The 20,919-nt window shown below is 43.6% G+C and overlaps 2 protein-coding genes across 12 annotated transcripts in view; one reads left to right on the plus strand and one right to left on the minus strand.

Annotated features, from left to right (window-relative positions):
* LOC147101461 (unconventional myosin-Id-like) overlaps positions 1–20,919 on the plus strand; it is a 561,768-nt gene that overhangs the window by 150,413 nt on the left and 390,436 nt on the right. For both annotated transcript variants that reach the window (XM_085966597.1, XM_085966598.1), the window contains exons 11-13: positions 398–568; positions 17,756–17,826; positions 19,645–19,719. In XM_085966597.1, the coding sequence (XP_085822723.1) occupies positions 398–568; positions 17,756–17,826; positions 19,645–19,719 (317 nt within the window). The remainder of the gene's footprint in view (positions 1–397; positions 569–17,755; positions 17,827–19,644; positions 19,720–20,919) is intronic.
* Positions 2,864–20,919, minus strand: part of LOC147101462 (uncharacterized) — a 165,891-nt gene continuing 147,835 nt past the window's right edge. For all 10 annotated transcript variants that reach the window (XR_015073473.1, XR_015073475.1, XR_015073474.1 and 7 more), the window contains one exon: positions 2,864–3,541. The gene's annotated coding sequence lies outside the window, so the exon portion shown is untranslated. The remainder of the gene's footprint in view (positions 3,542–20,919) is intronic.

The following is a 20,919-nucleotide window of genomic DNA, read 5'->3' on the forward strand; positions in this document are numbered from 1 at the left end:
ATCAGATAATCTGTTTTAGTGATGTAAGTTGAGGGATAAATATTGGCCAGGACTCCCCATCTCTTTTTCCGGCCCACTTGAATCATTAGCCTGATGCAAAAAGCAAATAGATTAAGTCCTCCAACTCCCACCCCTCCGCCACCCTTGCTCTGTTTTACAGCAGAGACACATTATAACTCAGCAGCTAAAAGTGCTGAGATTTTTCTTTAAAGTGTGCCTAGACCGATAACTACTTTGCACAATAAACATGGGCCCTTACCTAATCTTATCCCCACCCCAAATTACATGTGGTAATTCTGATCATTTTGATTGCTGCTTAACGGATTGTAAATGTAATTGACCAAATTCTGATGGTTTGAAGGGAAAATGACTGTCCCTTTACTTGGCCTCTCTGCAGATCGACTACTTTAACAATCAGATCATCGTGGATTTGGTGGAGCAGCAACACAAGGGGATCATTTCAATTCTTGACGATGCCTGTGTAAATGTGGGGAAGGTCACAGATAAGATGTTCCTGGAAGCCCTGAACACCAAACTGCAGAAACATGCACACTACACCAGCCGGAAGGTAATTGTTCTTTGATGAAATAACAGAGATGGTTAATGAAGGTAGTGCTGTTGATGTTGTGTATATGGACTTTCAAAAGGCATTTGATAAAGTGCCACATAATAGACTTGTTAACAAAATCGAAGCCCATGGGATTAAAGGGGCAGTGGCAACATGGATACGAAATTGGCTAAGGGACAGAACGCAGCAAGTAGTGGTGAATGGTTGTTTTTCGGACTGGAGGAAGGTATACAGTGGTGTTCCCCAGGGGTCGGTATTAGGACCACTGTTCTCTTTGATATATCAATGACCTGGACTTGGGTATACAGGGCAAAATTTCAAAGTTTGCAGATGGCACAGAAGCTGGAAATGTAGTTAACAGTCAGGAGGACATAGACAGACTGGTGAAATGGGCAGACATATGGCAGATGAAATTTAATGCAGAGAAATGTGAAGTGATGCATTTTAGCATGAGGAGAAGCAATATAAACTAAATGGTACAATTTTAAAGGGGGTACAGGAACAGAGAGACCTGGGAGTTCACAAACAAATCTTTCAAGTTGATGAGGCTGTTTTATAAAAAAAAAGGCATTTCGGATCCTTAACTTTATAAATATAGAGGCATAGAGTACAAAAGCAAGGAAGTTATGCTAAATCTTTATAATTCAATGGTTAGACCTCAGATGATTTCTGAACACCACACTTTAGGAAGGATTGGGGTGCAGAAGAGATTTACTAGAATGACACCAGGAATGAGGGACTTCAGTTATGTGGAGAGACTGGAGAAGCTGGCATTGTGCTCCTTCGAGCAGAGAAGGTTAAAGTGAGATTTTACATTTATTAAAATGTCATGGCCAGGTACAGAAAATAATCAAAAAGGCTAATGGAATGCCGGCCTTTATATCTGGAGGACTCGAATACAAGGGGGTTTAAGTTGTGCTGCAGCTATACAACACCCTGGTTAGACTACACCTGGAGTACTGTAAGCAGTTCTGGGCACCACACGTTAGGAAGGATATATTGGCCTTGGAGGGAGATTTACCAGAATGATACCTGAACTCCAAGGGTTAAATTACGAGGAGAGATTGCACAAACTAGGGTTGTATTCCCTGGAATGTAGACGGTTAAGGGGTGATTTGATTGAAGTTTTCAGGCTATTAAACGGAACAGATAGGGGAGATAGAGAGAAACTCTCTGCTGGTTGGGGAGTCTAGGACTTGGGGGCATAGTCTAAAAATTAGAGCCAAGCCTTTCAGGAGTGAAGTTAGGAAACACTTCTACACGAAAGGGTGGTAGAAGTTTGGAACTCTCTCCTGCAAATGGCAATTGATGCTAGATCAATTGTTAATTTTAAATATGAGATTGATAGATTTTTGTTAACCAGATGTATTAAGGGATATGGGGCAAAGGTGGGTACCTGGAGTTAGGTGTCAGATCAGCCATGATCTCACTGAATGGTGGAACAGGCTCAAGGGGCTGAATGGCCTACTCCTGTTCCTGTGTTCCTATAACCTGATCCAGAAACTCACCGGTTCCACGTGGGGAAGCAGACACTCATACCCTCCGTACGGCGGCACTCATCCTGTTGTACTCTACAGTGGCGTACTGCTCTGCGACATGGCTATCAAGTCTGCATGTCAAATCCGTTGATGTCCAGCTGAACTCTACGATGAGGATTGTCACCGTTGTGCTTTTATCAACACCAACACCTTGGCTGTCCGTGCTTGCAAACATCGCACCACCACACCTACGCCGTGAATATGCAGGGAATAGAACCGCTACATCAGCAAAGACATGCCGATCCAGGCTGACTTGACCAGTCTACCAACAACCCGTCTCAAATCTAGAAGGCCATTTTGGACGGTCACCGAAGCCCTTCAGCGATCTCCCCTCAGCCTTGATGAAGGATGCTTGGAAGAACTGTGACATACCAAATGGATTCCTTATAGAGGACCCCACAGTACAACCTTAAGGATCAAACCTTCCTCGCAAACAGTGGGTAGCCATCAACCGCCTCAGAACTAGATGTTGCCACTTTCTCCATAGATGGAAGATTAAATAATCCCCATCATGTGACTCTGGAGCTCCTAATCAGACCCTGGAGCACGTCATCCAACACTGCCCGCAGAAGAAATTCGCAGGCAGCCTAGAAGATATCCACACTGTTGCACCAGAAATTTTGGCCTGGATATCTGACTTGGATATTGATAATTAACTTTTTTTTGCTACTACTATGTGAAAGAAGCCATGGTGTGGAGATGCCGGAGTTGGACTGGGGTGGACAAATGTAAGAAGTCACACAACACCAGGTTATAGTCCAACAGCTTTATTTGAAATCACAAGCTTTCGGAGCGCTGCTCCTTCGAAGGAGCCATTTTGATGCCATTTTGTGATATCTCTACATTCGAGCCCTGTAGCTGAAGATCATTTTATTTTTATAGTTAAGGTCAGGGAGTTGTTCTAAAGGTAAATATTTTCATGGTGGTGACCAACCCCTAGAGTTGTCTTCCTCTTTGCATTATACCTTTGGGCTTGAATTTAAAGATTGAGTGCCACATTCAGGCATTAAGGCAGTCTATTGCCTCTCAGGCTACAGAAGTGACCTGAGGGTAGAACGCCTTCTGACCTTGAAGGGTCTGTAGATGAGATAAATACTGCTGCATCCCTTTAGTGCAATCAGTGTACACTGCGTGCTTAATACACTGGATGTGATAACTCTTGTTCCCCACCTTTCTCCCGTATTTTTAATAGAAAATAAGATGGAATTAATCCAACAGTGTCGTAGTTCAGTCAAATTAGACCTGCACTATGTTCTACAGTAGAGTACTCGGAGAAGTAATTTGAATTAACACTAAATTAGAATATGCTTATTGCCAGAAATCAGATGCTGATTAGTTAATATCCTGCTCCATTAACTGCATGTGATGGTGATCTGGGTAGATCCAGAATAGTGCGTCTGCGTCTGCATGTGTGTCGAAAGACGATGTTGCGTATCTAGAAGAACGAGAGTTATTATTGCTGCAGTTATCTGTATTTCATGATAACATTCAGAGCAAACTTAATGATGATAAAGGCACAGATTATTTTGCTTCATTTTCCATAATAGTAAAAAAGAAACCTAAAAAAATAAAAGCCGTTCTCCCAACTTGGAGGAAACGTGGGGAGCCGGATGTTTACGACTATGGATTCTGCTATTGCCTTGGATTAAAGTTGTGGAGTCCTGCAAACAATTAAATAGGGTGTCTATGTGGGTGTAGGTAGAGGGCCCATTTAACAGCTACTTTCCCACCACTATGAGGGTGCCAGTAAGTTCTCGCTTCCCCCTCTCTATAAAGATGTATGATGTACCTATACACAAATCCATCTGTGCACGTGAACAGGCACTTTAAATGGATATATTGTACTACTTATGCAAATCACATTTTATTTTATTTGTACAGTTTATTCACCAGTGGGCATTGATACAACTTTGCAATATTCCATCCAGTCTCCAGAGTTATCAATGTTCCAGGAACCAATTTGTTTTTGGTGATTGATCATAGGAATAAGTCTAAAAAAAAAATTCAATTCCTATGACTTGATGGTACCGCAAATATAAATATTATTTAGATCCGGTCAGGATGAACTAAACCCTGGAGTGCGACTGTGCTATCATTGATTTGTCATGGTCCATGTGCTGGCAATGAACTTATTTGTATTGTAATATTTGGAACGCCAAAGATGATGAAGAGCTAGAAATTTCAACTAGTTGCGTGATGAGCTTTCAAAAGCTGCTTGTACTGTTCCTGGTCAAAACTTCTAACGACTGTCTTTAACAAGAGGTTCAAGCTATGAAACAACCTGTGGTGAAAGGTTAAAGCTGCTTTGAGGAAACACATAAGGGGAGATGTTAAAGCAGCCTCTGCGTTTATCAGTGAACATATTAAAATCTTAATCCAGCGGTAGAACAAACTGGAATGTCTTTAGGTTGAATAGGTTAAATCGCTGACTGGTTAAAGCATTTTGCCACCATCAAGCATTATTGAAAATAATCAACTTCCAAAACGGGATGATCCTGGAGTAATGTGCCCAGACTTCCCAATTGGTTCAGCAGGAATTGCCGATCAGGAAGCTCAATGGATAAAGCCTTTTGGGAGGGTGTATGGGACTTTTAGTTGACTGAAAGGTTCAGGCATTGTTCAATGCCTGATGTGGACTCCTCATTAAAACAGGTCGAGATAATTAGCTAGTTTTGAAATTAAACATTATATAAAGAAAGACACACTCTTTGGTCCCTCATCTCTATCTCTTATCTCTCTCTTTCTGACCCCTGACCTCAGTCTCTCTCTCTCACATTCTAATGATTATAGAACGCAAAACAAAGGCCACACTCTGTAATCAGAACATTGCCATTTTTTCTCTCTCTCTCAGACTCTCTCCTTAAAAAAAAAACACTGAAGTTTACACTAGTAAAGCTTTAGAAAATTGCCCTCTAGCCTTTCAAATATTTTTGATTTTCTTTTTCAGAAAGAAGCCACTAGAGGCTAAAGAAAACAAAATTACTTGGCTTAGTTGCCTGGTCCTGAGGCATCCTAGGAAATTAGATAACTGCGCATACTCTGTGCTAAAAGCCTTACTGCTCTGGGCAAAATTATCAACTTCAATCCCATTTTGGGAGAGGTTTTGGCCTTCAAGCATAAACTTTAATGCAGGCATTAAAAGACAAGTCAGTGGATAAATTTTTCTAACATTATTGTAAAATGCATAACCTTTTTTTATTTGGACGTTAGAAATTTGAGTTACTGAGTAAAAAATGCACGGATAAAAAGATCCCAACGCCTTTTCAGAGAAGTGTGGGAACCTAGTGGCTTGATGGCACAATCAGCGTGATTAATTTACATTGAAGTTTGGCAATATAAATGTGGCATAGGGATTTACAGTATTGTGGAAAAGGATGACACGAGAGAGACAAAAACGTGACAACAGGAAGTCAAATGGCATAGAGAGGAAATGTGAGCAGCCATGAGATTTTTAATGTAGATATATAAATGGTTTCTCTGTGATCAGTCTCAGATAGAATCAGCAACTAATGTGAAATCACCATCTACAATTAATAAAAGCTTAGGGAGGTCCAAAAGTCTTTTAGATAACACCTCCGAAAATGAGCCATGAATTAAAAGCTCTATGAATGCGTCACAATGACTAAAAGGTCTAGCAAGCACACTCTTTCTAACTGTGCAGTGTTTTTAGATGACTTGTATCCATTGAGCTGACTTGAAGTATCACCTGAACTCAGTGATGTAATGTTTAGTATTCATCGACTCCTGTAAAACTTTCGGAGCGTTTCGCAGAAAGTGGGAGTGGCTGATGTCACTTCCAGTTGCCCACTGCTGACGGTACAAGTGATATTGTGACATGGGAATTGGATTCACTAGGCAGGTTACACATTCTGAGTCAGTGTCTGCCACAGTATGGTTAGCACATTGTGCAACAGAAATATTGTTCAGGAAGTAGAAGATCATCTGAAATGATTGTTCTGGTTTCTTAAAAACTGAAATGATTTTCATTACCTATAGAGGGCTGTAAAGGCCCATTTCATATCTCTGCTGAATTACTGGATTACAGGCCTTTTTAGATCACAAAGCTGTTGTGAACAGAATCATGCCCAGCTGAAATATCAATTGTTTCAAATATCTAATCATGTATGTCTTAATTTTGTAGGATGCACAGTACTTGTGTTGTCAAATTATACATTAATTTAGTGAAGATTGGGTTTTGTGAAGGCTCGTTTAGGCATTATACTCTGATGTTGATAAGTTGCCTACCTTCTCTCTCAGTGGAACAGTCTTAAGCCTTGTGCCCAACAGCACCAGCTTTTTAAATCATGCTATAACATTCTAAATAATCCTGTTCAATATTGCATTTCTGGTAGCTAACGAGACACATTTGGGGTTGAGATTCCATTGGGTAACAGGCTGGTGTAAAACTCTTTTGTGCACTATTTTAACATTCATTAACCCCTTTATTTAAACAGGTTAAATAACTTTGTTAGAATAGCACCACGAATTTTACGCAAGTATGTAGAATTACATAGTATTTACAGCACAGAAGCAGGCCAGTGTTTATGCTCCACACGAGCCTCCTCCCAGTCCTCTTCATCTCACCCAATCTATTCCTTTCTCTCATGTTTATCTAGCTTCCCCATAAATGCAACTTCTATTTGCCTCAACTATGCCCTGTGGTAGCGAGTTCCACATTCTAACCACTCTGGGTAAAGAAGATTCTCCCGAAATCCCTATTGAATTTATTAGTGACTATCTTTTATTTATGGCCCCTAGTTCTGATCTCCCCCACAAGTGTAAACATCTCTACATTTATCCTATCAAACATCAACATTTGTTTTTGTTGCGGATACTTACCCCTCTATTTAAAAAAAAATGTTTGTTTCCTCTTGCTGCCCAGATCAGGTGTCAATTGTGACCAAATAACCTGCTTTTCAGGTCTCTTCACTGCTTGTCTGGATGCATCCATAAGGACAGGAGCGCAGGGATGGTTATTCATTATCTTTTATTTCCTTCCCTCCTACTGTTTCTGCCCCTCCCCCACAAGAAAGTGCCCAGTTGGCAAATCAGTAGAATGACAGCAGATGGGCACAAACTCACACCTGGCCACTTCAGAGTCGAAGCTCCAGTGAAGTGTGCCACCATAGAACAACACTCTGATATCTCCATTGCTTCTTCTAGTTTCAAGTTGAATGGTCGAGAAGGCAAGACATGCATGTTTTTGAAAGATGATTTAAGACTGTTCAGTATTCAGGTATACTGAAGATAATTCATATTGCATATGAAATGACACAAGCCTTGAACACATTGATATGCTGCACGCATTGAAACAGGGGAGCAACAGGACTTCAGTCAGCTTGTGGTCAGCCATTCACTAATAATCTGACCAGATGTTGCCTTGTGTGAATTATAACATGACCCAGTTCTTCTACACTGAGCACAGGGTAAAAAGCAAACATAACTGATGCAATCATAAACAATGTTTGCTTTACATTTAAAAACCTCTTGAAGTGATGTGCATTGTGGAATTTTAAAACCATACCCATAGGTATTGTTTATCTAGCTGACTTTTGCTGATGTGTCTGTATCATGTATGGGTGAGATGGACGGGGTGGGGGGTGAATTAGGGGTTCGGGTGAGGAGGGGGGTGAGGAGGGGGTGAGGTGCTGAGGGGAGGAGAGGTGGGGGGAGGGGGTGCGGAGGGGGGGCGTTGTTCGGCCGGGGGGGCATGGCGAGGCGGGGGTTTTGGGGGGGGGCGCGTGGCGAGGCGGGGGTTCGGGGGGGGGGCGCGTGGCGAGGCGGGGGTTCGGGGGGGGCGCGTGGCGAGGCGGGGGTTCGGGGGGGGCGCGTGGCGAGGCGGGGGGTTCGGGGGGGTGTGGTGAGGCGGGGAGTTCGGGGGGGCGCGTGGTGAGGCGGGGGTTCGGGTGGGCGCGTGGTGAGGCGGCGGGTTCAGGGGGTGGCGTGGTGTTCGGGGGGGGCGTTGCGCGGGGGGGGGTTCGAGGGGGCGCGTGGTGAGGTGGGGGGTTCGGGGGGCGCGTGGTGAGGTGGGGGGTTCGGGGGGCGCGTGGTGAGGCGGGGGTTCGAGGGGGCGCGTGGTGAGGCGGGGGGTTCGGGGGGGGACGGGGTGCGGGGGGGGCGTGGTGAGGCGGGGGTTCGGGGGCGCGTGGTGAGGCGGGGGGTTCGGGGGGGCGTGGTGAGGTGGGGGTTTCGGGGGGGCGTGGTGAGGCGGGGGTTTCGGGGGGGCGTGGTGAGGCGGGGGTTTCGGGGTGGGGCGTGGTGAGGCGGGGGGTTGGCGGGGCGTGGTGAGGCGGGGGGTTCGGGGGTTTGGGGGGGCGTGGTGAGGCGGTGGTTTCGGGGGGGGTGGTGAGGCGGTGGTTTCGGGGGGGGCGTGGTGAGGCGGGGGGTTCGGTGGGGGGGCGTGGTGGTGCGGGGGGGGGCGGGGGGGGGGGTGTGCGTGCTGAGGCGGGGGGTGCGGGGGCGATGAGGTGGGTGAGGTGAGGGTGCCATAGTTGATCCTGACACCCACAAGTGTATTTTCCAGCAGATACCATTTTTAAAAAAATGTACAAAAGAAGCTCAATCAAAATGAGAATATCCCAGGAGCAGTGAAGCCAATCGTGGCTCTACCCTGGCTGAGATCAGCTGATTTAAATCAAAGTGGGGACTGAACTTGGGATCCTCCCTTGCCTGTCGGGCTGAGCACCATACTGGGGAATATACTAATGAACTGCGCTCGTGTCGTTGTTGAATTAGGACGTGATCAGACTTGACTTGTGTTGCCTGTTATGATACCACCCCTCCGAGGAAGTGACTGGTTTCCACTCCACTCCTCCCTGAGGACACACATTAAATCAGAAATTCAAAATATCAGGAATCACGAAAACAAACCCATGTCTTACCCACTTGGCACAGCACGCTAGAGCAGCACTTATAAAAACACCCAAAAAATCCTGTTAATTAAAACCCAGCACTCTGATGATGACAAATTGACCTTGTATTCTGTTCTTTCTGCTGAGTTTGGTAGAAGTCTATCTGGGCAAAGTCTGTCACAGTAATGTGCAGTTTGTTCCCTCTATCCAGGGATTAGTTGGCCTACTTATTGCTGGCCTAGATTTCTTTTCTAAGTCGAAAGAGACAGATTGCTGTTGCGCAGTGTGGGGGAGCTGGGGAGAAGTGGGGCAGGACTCTCTTCCATAAGTCTGCAGAGATTTGAACCTGCGTGTAAATGTTCAGCGTTTCATTTTATGTAACTTCAAGGGTGGGGGGGGTGGTGGTGGTTATAATTTTTTTTAATGTTGTGCACATCTTTCGCTGGGCCTCTGCCATTGCTGCTCTAACTCGACTTACCTCCATCAAGTGCTTCCCCCAGACAAGTATGGCTACAACTAGAAGGGGGGAGAAATCTTCACAGAAATCACAGATCACAGAAACCCCACAGTGCAGATAGAGGCCATTTCGGCCCATCGAGCCTGCACCGACACATATCCCACCCGATCCCCGTAACCCCTACACCAACACATATCCCACCCTATCCCCGTAACCCCACGTATTTAATCCCCCTAACACTAAGGGTCAATTTATCATAGCCAATCAACCTAACCCGCACATCTTTGGACTGTGGGAGGAAACCGGAGCACCCGGAGGAAACCCACGCAAACACGGGGAGAATGTGCAAACTCCACACAGACAGTCGCCCGAGGCCGGATTCAAACCCGGGTCCCCGGCGCTGTGAGGCAACAGTGCTAACCACTATGCCACCGTGCTGCCTTATCTTATTCCAATACTGGCAAATTATAAATGGATTCTTTATACAACTGTTAAATTTTGCAATAACAGAGAAGAGGGGAAGTCTTACCTACCTCTTGTGGAGAATCATGGCTGTAGGTCATGTCCTATTATTCTGTGGCCGTTTTGTGGTGGTAAAGGACATACTTCCAACTTTTTTAAAACTTTAAAATCAAGTGACATTGAACGTAACAGATTCACAGAATCATAGAAATTTATGGCATAGAAGGAGGCCATTCGGCCCATCATGTCCGTGCCGGCTGAAAAAGATGTATCCAGCCTAATCCCACTTTCCAGCTCTTGGTCCGTAGCCTAGTGGGTTACGGCACTTCAAGTGCATATCCAAGTACTTTTTAAAAGTGATGAGGGTTTCTGCCTCGACCACCCTTTCAGGCAGTGAGTTCCAGACCCCCACCATCCTCTGGGTGAAAAAAGTTCTCCTCAACTCCCCTCTAATCCTTCTACCAATTACATTAAATCTATGTACCCTGGTTAATTGACCTCTCTGCTAGGGGAAATAGGTCCTTCCTATCCACTCTATCTAGGCCCCTCATAATTTTATACACCTCAACATTTTATACACCTCAGTTAAGTCTCCCCTCAACCACCTCTGTTCTAAATAAAACAACCCAGCCTCTCCAATCTTTCCTCATAGCTAAAATTTTCCAGCCCTGGCAGCATCTTTGTAAATCTTCTCTCTACGCTGTCCAGTGCAATCACATATTTCCTGTAATGTGGTGACCAGAACTGTAAGCAGTACTCTTGCTTGGCCTACCTCGTGTTTTATAAAACATAACCTCCATGCTCTTGTATTCTACACCTTGGCTAATAAAGGAAAGTGTCCCATATGCCTTCTTAACCACCTTATCTACCTGTTCTGCTACCTTCAGTGATCTGTGGACATGCACTCCAAGATCTCTTTGTTCCTCTACACTTGGAAGAAACTTAATTGGTAGTACAGTGCATAAGAGTCTGAACCAGCTCTCGGGCAATGGTTTCTGCCATCATCTTCCACATCTTGAGTCAGCAATCTCACTCATTCCATCATGGGGAAGCATTAAGCAATGGCCAACAGCAGGAGGAGAGTTCATCCTGGGCCACTGCAGTGCATCGACTTGACACTGATTAAAGATTAAAAGACTGGTATCGTCAGAGTCTTTGGGTGGGAGTGAGTTGATCGCTGCTTTGGTCAGGAATAATGGGAAACCCACAAAAGGGGAGGCAATGTATAAACAGGTGTCACATCTTCAAAGTAAGAGAAAAATGGCTTGTGAACAGGCTTTACATGGAGACCTTGATCCATAAAACCAGCACTACTTTGAATAACTTTGGATAAGTTTTTAATTAAATATTTTGACCTCCAGTGTCCATTTATTTGCAATCAATAGAATGGTAAAATGATAGTTTAGCTGCCCTAATGACTTGTGGAATAAGGGCACTTGTGCGGTGGCTGTATTGAGTCACACAGATTTGATCACTGTTGGGTGGTGTTAGCTGACCACAGCTGAGGCTGCAGTTGTGGCACTAGAGCTAGCCCCGTGCCCAAGGGCTATGGAGTGGCTGAGGGAGGAAAATCAGTCACAGTTCCCGATGGCTATTCAGTGATCTCTACTGGAGCTAGCACATGTGGACGTCCGGTGAAAATGGGATTGGGCTTGGTTGTGATACCCTCCTGCAGTCGAAAAGCCTGGCAACACTTGCTATCTAGGTTCACACTCGAAAAACAGCCTCTTGGACAAGGTAACACCAACCTAGGGAACTGTATCCCAGCAAAGAGTCTCCCCTTCAGAAGAAAGTTGGAAGAATAGGTTAGAAAAAAATAATTACTTATTCCAAACAAAATTCTATGAATTAATAGGAAATTTTTGTACAGGCTGGATTACTTGTTAGACTGCCTGTGCCACTGTACAACATTTATTATAATAACTCGTGTCTTAAATCACAGCAGACAGTAAGATTGTTAATAAATTGATTATTCAACTGCAATGGGTCTCATAATTCTGGTGTGATTTGGAGATCAATGTTAAATTTCAGGTAAAAGGGGCAGAAACATATTAGCCATTCTTGAATAAATTATTCTTCCATTTCTAGCTGCTATCAAAGTCTCCTTAAAACTCTTTTTTAACTGTGTCTTCATTCTTCTTCCCTACCCTGTGTTCTTCTGATTTTTCTCTCCTGCTCAGCAACTGCCTTTCGCAAAGCGCTGAGAGATGATTTTCATGCAAGGAGCCCTATAGAAATGTACGTTTTCATCTGTAATTAGCTTTGACTAAATTTATCTAAGCTTGGTAAGTTGCCTGTAAATTTCTTTTTTAAGTAGTGCTACAGAGTTGACCTTGCACAAGCTACTCCATGCAAGCGAGTTTTATTATTAGGATTTTTAGTATTCAGTTTTTCACGACTAAATCATCTGATCTTGCATTGAAGAAGTGAATGTGCTCAGTGTAGCACAATCACCTATAATTAAAACTTAATCTAGGGCATAATTGTAGTAGTTTGTGGGACAAGGGGAATCCAAGGATAACAACAGATGGGGATTGACTGCAGCATCTGCTGCAATGGGGAAAAAATAGCCTCTTCCAATTCCTAGGATACCTGCAGCTTTTTCAATATTGTATTAATGACCTTTGCACCCTTGTTCTGTCTTCTATATTAATGACTCCTAATGCCATAGGAGCGGGATTAGGCCATTCAGCCACTCGAGCCTCGGCCATTCAATTCAATCGTGGCTGATCTGTTCCTCAACTCCATTTACCCACCTTGGCTCCACATTCCTTAATACCCTTCCCTAATTGGGTCGATTGGGCTTATATTTGCTAGAGTTTAGAAGAATGAGAGGGGATCTCATTGAAACTTATAAAATTCTAACAGGACTAGACAGACTAGATGCAGGAAGGATGTTCCTGATGGCCGGGGAGTCCAGAACCAGGGGTCACAGTCTAAGGATAAGGGGTAAGCCATTTAGGACTGAGATGAGGAGGAATTTCTTCACCCAGAGAGTGGTGAACCTGTGGAATTTTCTGCCACACAGGGCAGTTGAGGCCAATTCATTAAATATATTCAAGAAGGAGTTGGATATATTTCTTGTGGCTAAAGGGATCAAGGGATATGGGGAGAAAGCAGGGACAGGGTACTAAATTTTAATGATCTGCCATGATCTCATTAAATGGCGGAGCAGGCTCGAGGGGCCGAGTGGCCTACTCCTGCTCCTATCTTCTATGTTTCTAACAAAAATCTACCCACCTCAGTTGTGAAAGCTCCAAATGTCCCAGCATCCACAGCCTTTTGGTGGGGGGGGGGGGAAAGTTTGCCAGATTTTTACGACCCTTTATGTGAAAAAGCGCATCCAAATTTCCCTCTTAAATGGCTTGGCACTAATTTTCAGATTAAGTCCCCTTGTTTTTGATTTCCCCATCAGAGGAAATAGTTTCTCTGTATTTATCCTATCGAATCCTTTTAACATTTTAAAGAACTCGATCAGGTTACCGCTCAATTTTCTGTATTCAGGAATACAACCCAAGTTTATGCAACCTGGCCTCAAAGTTAACCTAACCCTCTGAGCCTCGGTATCACCCTGGCAAATCCAGGTTTGGTCTGTGGTCTTTGAACTGATCTGAGTCAGAGTGGCAGTGGGGGGGAGCTGCAATTCATCACTGTGGTGTAGGGTGTGGAAAAATGTCAACTCAGGTTTCCATTGCTGGAGAATATACATGTGAGCACTGGGTGAGGGTAGGACCGTGTTCAGATTTGATTCCTCCACCATCTCTAGCCAATTACTCTGCTGACGTGCACTGCACTTGGATGAAGTACAGGAATGCTGACAATAGGGTTGCCAACCCTCCAGGATTGTCCTGGAATCTTCAGGAATTAAAGATTAATCTCCTGGACACTGGTGAGAAAAATCATAGGGGCATTAAAAAAAAACTTTTTTTCATTTGCTTTTAATACATTATCTTTTATTACTTTATTTTTTTATCATCATTCATTATCTGAATGTGTGTGTCGCTGGCAAGGCCGGCATTTAATCCGCATCCCTTGATGCCATTGAGAAGGTGGTGGTGAGCCTTCTACTTGAACCGCTGCAGTTCATGTTGAAGGTGTGCCCACAGTGCTGTTCAATGGGGAGCTCCAGGATTTTGACCCAGTGACAGTGCAAGGACAAATGTGTCTTGGTTATAGTAGACAGTCTGGAATCATCCTGTAGAGCTATACACCGTTACCAACAACAAGTTTAAGAGTGAAGGGTGAGAGCTGGGAAATTAGGCTTCTATGGAGGGATCTGTAAACAAGGGCAATGATTTTTAAATCAAATGCACTGATGGAGGTTGACAAGGACTCGGGTGAGTGTGACGTACAGGATTGGATGTGTGTGGCAAAGATCTGGTTGAGTTGGAATTTGTGTAGGATAGTTTCCCAGCATCTGAAGATCCATTTTGTGAGGGATACAAGGGAGTGGAGGGTGGAATAAAGTGGTTGCCAACTGGAGGTGAGCCGCTATACCAGTGCAAAACTAGTGTGTCTCGTACGCTTCTTTACCTTGAGTTGTACCACTTGATCATTATTGAGAGCATTTTCTAAAACAATGCAAGCAGATTATACTACCCAAGTTCACAACTGCCCTGTGCTGCTTAAGGCCCTCTTGGGTGTGTTTTGTGTTTTAAGATGAGAACGAAACTCACTATGGAATTAAAATTTCCTGCCTTTCAGTCTACTGTTCTAATTAGTTCAAAATACTGAGTAAGCCGAAGATTTTATTTTTAACTAGCATAGCTCTCAACATAATGCACCTCATCTGCCTAATTCTCCAGATTTGCACAACCCTGCTTATGACTTGCTTGGGTCCAGAGAGTATTGAATTTAGATGCATAATCCTGAGGGAAATTCAATAGCTAAATAGTCAATATTCAGGTTCAGCTAAGCATTTCAACTGGATTGGAAACTGCATTGCGCCATTTAGATTATGGATGGATGGATGGATGCCTTTGCAGTGAGTCTACATTTTGATCTTTGAGCTCCAACAGAAAATGATACTAGAGGCAATATACTGTTTGAGAGGCATAAAAATCATATGCTAAGAGTTTCCACTTTGGGCGCAATCGCGATCCGGGTGCAAATTGCACTCAAAATTGCGCTAGTTTTGAGAAGTGGGTGTTTTTTTCTCAAGTTTCCACTCAAACTCATTTGCATATCGCCAAATGTAAAATCTGAACCAGCGCAATCGGTTTTAGAACATAATTTAAAAAAAATTACATTGGCGTACAGTAGTCAGTTTCTTAGTAAATTTTTAAAAAAATTAAAAGCTTTTAAAACGTGCCTATTGGTGTCCATGTGCCTAAAAAAAAATCTTAATTTTAAGAGCCTCCTTGAAGGCCCAGAAATGTTTACAATTAGTGGAAACTCGCTATGGTGATTTATTTCGATCTGGGGGCGCAGGTAGTTTTTTGGCCAGGGCTGGTTTCTAGCACAATGTTTTTTAAACTAGCGCAAAAGATCATAGAAACTCGATTTGCGCTTTCGCAATTTGCGCTTAAAATTCCTCTCTTTGTGCCAGTTTAGCTTATTTCGGGCAAATTGCACTGAAAAACCAGCGCAACCTTAGAGATTCCTGCTCATAGTGTTTACTGGTCACTGGGGCCAGATATTAGACGGTGAATGCAGCTAAAAATAAACCAACCCTTTTTATCTTGCATGCAGAAATGCAGTCTGCCTTCCAAAGTATATGTCATTGATGTCGAGCAATAACCGACATATCACAAAAATGCATATAATCAGGCTATTATCTGCATCTAATCCTGTGGATGAGTATAAATTGATGTGAAATAACAACAGAAAATGCTGGAAAAACTCAGCAGGTCAGGCAACATCCGTGGAGAGAAATTAGAGTCAACGTTTCGGGTCGAAACCCTTTTTCAAAACTGCAAAGGAAATAAAATAGATCGAAGGCAGGGCTGCGATAGAACAAAAGAAGTAAAGAGGTATTCAAAACCACACGAGATGGTAATAGGACAGTGGAGACAAAAGACGGCTCAGATTAGGTGTGAAGTGTACTGGCAGGATGAGAGACAGCTGCCATGTGGGAGAGAGAAGAGAGAAAAAAAAAGGAAGTGGGGGGGGAAGGGAAGACCCAAAACAAAACTCGAGGAACAGCACCTCATCTTCCGATTAGGCACTTTGCAGCCTTCCGGACTCAATATCGAGTTCAGCAATTTCAGATCATAACCTCGGCCCCTATTACATTTTTACTTATTTTTTTTCCACCCCTTTGTTTTGGGTCTTCCCTTTCCCCCCCCCCCCCCCCCACCTTCCTTTTTTTTCTCTCTCTCTCCCACATGGCAGTACTGTATCTTCTCCCAAAGTATTGTAAAAGTATTTTTGGTTTTCAACAACAATGTTTTTAACATGCTTCAGTAACAGTCTCCTTTCTTTTTCCTCAGTGGGTGCTCTCTCTAAGAAATTTCCACCCAGTTATGGAAAATCCTCTAGTATTTTTGTCATTGTCCTGTTTTAATTGCCGATCTGTTTGAAGTTGGGCGATCAGAGAGAATTTGACAAGTTGCATCCAGAAATACAATTAACACGGCTCATACAACCTTGATCCATTTGAAGTTGCGATCAGACAAAATTTCATGGGATTGCATCCAGAAATACAATTCGTGTGCTCTTACAACAATACCAAAATAAATACATGTGTAAGTGGAGCTTGACCATGTTTACACGATCCCATATGCAAATAGTCTTATCTGGGTAGCTACTAAAAACCTTAGCAATTCCCCATCCATCATCCAATCAAGCACGGAAATGTACCACTTTGAACTTAACAACAAAGCATCCTTATTGATCAGAAGCCACTGCCTGAACAATTAACCACAAAGGACCTGAGAAAACTTATGCATTTGCAACACTGACTATCTCTTACTGAAATGAATTGATTGCAAATCAAAGGTCATTTAATAAAAATCAGGTGACCATGTGCTCTGATGCAACCTCTGAACTAGCCACCAGAAATTGAAGTGAATGCTGAAATTTGCTACTACAGGTTGACTATCCCTTATCCAAAAACCTTGGGACCAGCTGTGTTTCGGTTTTCGGAAATTTTTGGATTTCAGAAGGTATTATTTCAGACTGGGAAACTCTGAACATTAAATTAATTTGGTAATTAGTATTTGTATTTAATATAAATTTTAAAAGTTCAGGCTACCTCTTGCGACTGTTCCGTGTCTCATTCACCTTCCTGCTTCTCTGTGCTGCCGCTCCCAGTCTGTTTACAGCTCCCCCTGCTCCGTATCTGAATTCCTTGACTTAACGGGGGTCTGGGGCTCGACTGCCGCCGCCAGTTGTGGGAAAGCCGGATATCGGCTGACTCCTTTGCTAAGCTGTCCCGCAAATCAGTTGGGGGGGGGGGGGTGAGAAAAGAATATCGGACGGGCCGCTGTATTGGGTTCACTCTCCCGGTACCTCCTTCACACTGCCCGGCTCGGCCTGCAATCTCCTACCCAGGAGGGAACTCTGTGACCCTCTGCCCTGCTCACAGGGAAAGGCAGAGCTCCCTCAGTCACACTTAACATCGAGAGCGAAGGCCGGCGTGTCGACAATCTGCAGGAATTCTTGTTCTGGGCCCCAGAGGACCACTCCTGTCATGTTTTGCGCCACTCGGGTCATGTCGTGCGCACGACTTACGCTGAACGAAAAAACTTTCGGTTTTCAGAGGTTTTCGGTTTTCGGAAGTTCAGATAAAGGATAGTCTACCTGTATATGTAACCTTCATATAATTGTTGAGTATTCGTGCACTATCTTAACTCCTTCGTCATTTGTACAGTGGCTAGCAGGCTATTGTGAAAGCCAAATGATTTTTGTAATTTTATCTTGCTCTTTTCTTTTTCAGCTTTGTGCGGCTGACAAGACCCTGGACTTTGATCGAGATTTTCGGATTAAGCACTATGCTGGGCATGTTGTGTAAGTTTGACGGTGCTGGTGTTGAGAGTACCCTTCCTATGGTCACTCAACTTCCTTTCCCCCTCTCCATTTCTTATAGTAACTCAGATAAAATGCCAGTTGTCAGTCCCAGATGTCCTTGATGCCAAAAATTCAAGTATGCCAACAAAGTGGGCCATAGCAAACATAATGTCCAGAGGTTTCAGCTAGTTAAGGTTTTGAGCACCAAATGTATTTTCGCAGATCTGAAAATACATAGTCTCCTGCAAATCTTTTCGTTGTTAAATTGCTCCCTTCTCTTCAAGACCTTAACTCTTCCTGGGTACAGTTTCATAGGTGCCATAAGCACTACAACACAGCTAATGTAGCTCCAATAATGATTATTGATGCTTTAGCCAATAGGGTAGATAGATGCTCCTTAGCCCCTGACATCTCAGCTTTTCAACCAGTCCCTTAGAGGTTCATAAAGGTGGCTGCCTTCTATTTCTTTTCTTCCTGTATAGAAATCTAGGCCTTCACTTGCTATCTTGATATGGGAAGATCTTCACCTATGTAATTGTGGAGGTACTTTTTAATCAATCTTCAGGATATGGGCATGGCGCAAGGCCAGCATTTATTGCCCATGCCTAGTTGCCCTTGAGAAAGTGGGGGTGAGCCGCTGCCTTGAACAACTGCAGTCCGTGTGGTGAAGGTGCTCCTACAATGCTGTTAGGTGAGGAGTTCCAGGATTTTGACCCAGTGACGATGAAGGAAGGGCAATATATGTCCAAGTCAGAATGGCGTGTGACTTAGAGGAATTGGATGTGATGGTGTACCCATGCACCTTCTGTCCTTTCCCTTCTAGATGGTGGATGTTGCGAGTTTGGGAGGTGCTCCCAAAGAAATCTTGGCAAGTTGCTGCAGTGCATCCTGTAGATAGTAGATAGCAGCTATGGTGCACCATTGGTGAAGGAAGTGAATGTTTACGGTGGCCAATGGGGTGCCGATCAAGTGGACTGCTTTGGCTTGGACAGTGTTGAGCTTCTTGAGTATTGTTAGAGCTGCCCCCATCCAGACAAGTGGAGAGTATTCCATCACACTCCTGTGCACAATTTGTTTCATCTCACTACTGTAAGCCATGTTATGGGAATATGTAACTTTTCACTAAGGAATTTTACATATTCTCTTTCCCCCCCCCCCCCCCCCCCCCAAATTGGCCTGGGGTTTGTATCTGTATTTTTTGCTTCTTCCAGGAGATTACACAGGTGGTGCTCATAGCATAATTCACACCAAGACCCGTTCACCCATCACCCCTGTGCTCGCTGACCTACATTGTCTCCTGAACTACTCCATTTTAAAATTCTCATCCTCATGTTCAAATCCTTTCATGGCCTCGCCCCTACCTATCTCTAATCTCCTACAACCCTCCGAGAACCCAACGTTCTTCGAACTCTGGCATCTTGTCCACCCCAGCCCTTCTTTCACACCACCATTGACGGCCGTGCCTTCAGCTGGGACCTAAGCTCTGGAATTCCCTCCCTAAACCTCACCACCTCTCTCTCCCCCCTTTGAGATGCTTGTTGCAACTTGGATCTTTGACTAAGCTTTCGGTTACCTGCCCGAATGTCTCCTCCTTTGGCTCAATGTCAATTTGTGTCTGATTATGCTCCTGTGAAGCACCTTGGGATGTTTTACTATGTTAAAAGGCACTATATAAATACAAGTTGTTGCTGATGGGTAGAGGGTGTCTAATCATGATACTTCAGGCAACATGACTGTGGGGCAAGGTTGAGGGACTAACTGGCTTTTTCGTGCCTGTCATTTTTGCATGTTCGTAAAATGCTCTTTTTTTATATAAAGGTACTCGGTTGTTGGCTTCATTGACAAAAACAAGGACACTCTGTTCCAGGACTTCAAAAGGCTAATGTACAACAGGTAGGGCAGTGGAAATAATTTTACCGATCTTCAAAAGAAAAGACGGTTTTCTTCATAAAGTTGTCCATTTGTGTGAATTGGTCTGAACTTGCTTTATTGTCACTTGCTTGACCATTTATAATGCATATTTCACACTTGAATTGGTGTAGCTAAAGAAAGCAATGCAACATGTACTGAGCCTAGAGCTTTGCATAAACCAGTGAGCTTAAATACACGGCTGCAGAAATACTATTCTTTACCTATGAGTGAGGGCTTCAAACTGTCTCATAGGTAACATTCAGTACAGAATATTCTTGAGCAATTGAGGCTTGTTTAAATCCAAATAAATGCAGTTTGTCTCATCCACAGAAATAAAACTGTTCACAGACGGAATATGTTGAATATAACATAGTGAGGTCCACATCTACCTTTTATCTGTTGTTCTTTTTTTTATATAAACAGCATTCTCTTGCACCTACTAGGTAGGTAATTCCATTTTGTGTCTCTGGAACAGGAAAACTTTACGTCACCCACAGGAATTGACCGATTCATGTTCTGTAGAGTTATGCTAATTGAGAATGATTTGTTTTCATACGATTAACAATGATTTTTTTCTTCTGAAACAGAGAATACTTGTATCTGGGGAAAACTTCGCTTTCTCGAGGTTGATTTCTCTGTTTTCACAGTTGCTGTACTTAGCCTGGCACTTTAATGGTAACTAGGGAAAAGAGGCAATCCAATCCATGACTATCCCTGTTTTTCTTTAAATATTCCATACATATTACAGGAAACTTTGGTTTATCCGGAGGTTGTATGTCCGGAATACTCGATCTAACGGCAAAAATCAGGAGCCGTTTTCTATAAGTTTTTTTAGTTCTCGTTCTTTTTTTCCCCCAGTCAGGCACTGCAAGGTCTGTAGCTATAGCAACAGCTTCAGCTAGAGACGCTTGCAGCTGCAGTTTAGAAGCTGTTGCTAAGCAACAGTGTTTGTTGTCAGATACGGAGATGAAAACCTCCGTATGCTTCAACATTAACTTTGTATGTCCGGCAGTTTTGATAGATCGGCAACACGCCGGTCCCGTCAGTGCCGGATATCTCAAAGTTTCCTGTATGTTGAAATTAGATTTGCCTACAACGTTGTATCAATTAGGGATCTACCTCCCATCAGCTACTTTAAATGTGGATATTCAAATGTAGCAGAAAATTGAAATTTATAATTAT

The sequence above is a fragment of the Somniosus microcephalus genome, chromosome 24 (genome assembly GCF_052327205.1).
Source record: "Somniosus microcephalus isolate GS21.2 chromosome 24, FLI_Smic_1.0, whole genome shotgun sequence".
Lineage (NCBI taxonomy): Eukaryota > Metazoa > Chordata > Chondrichthyes > Squaliformes > Somniosidae > Somniosus > Somniosus microcephalus.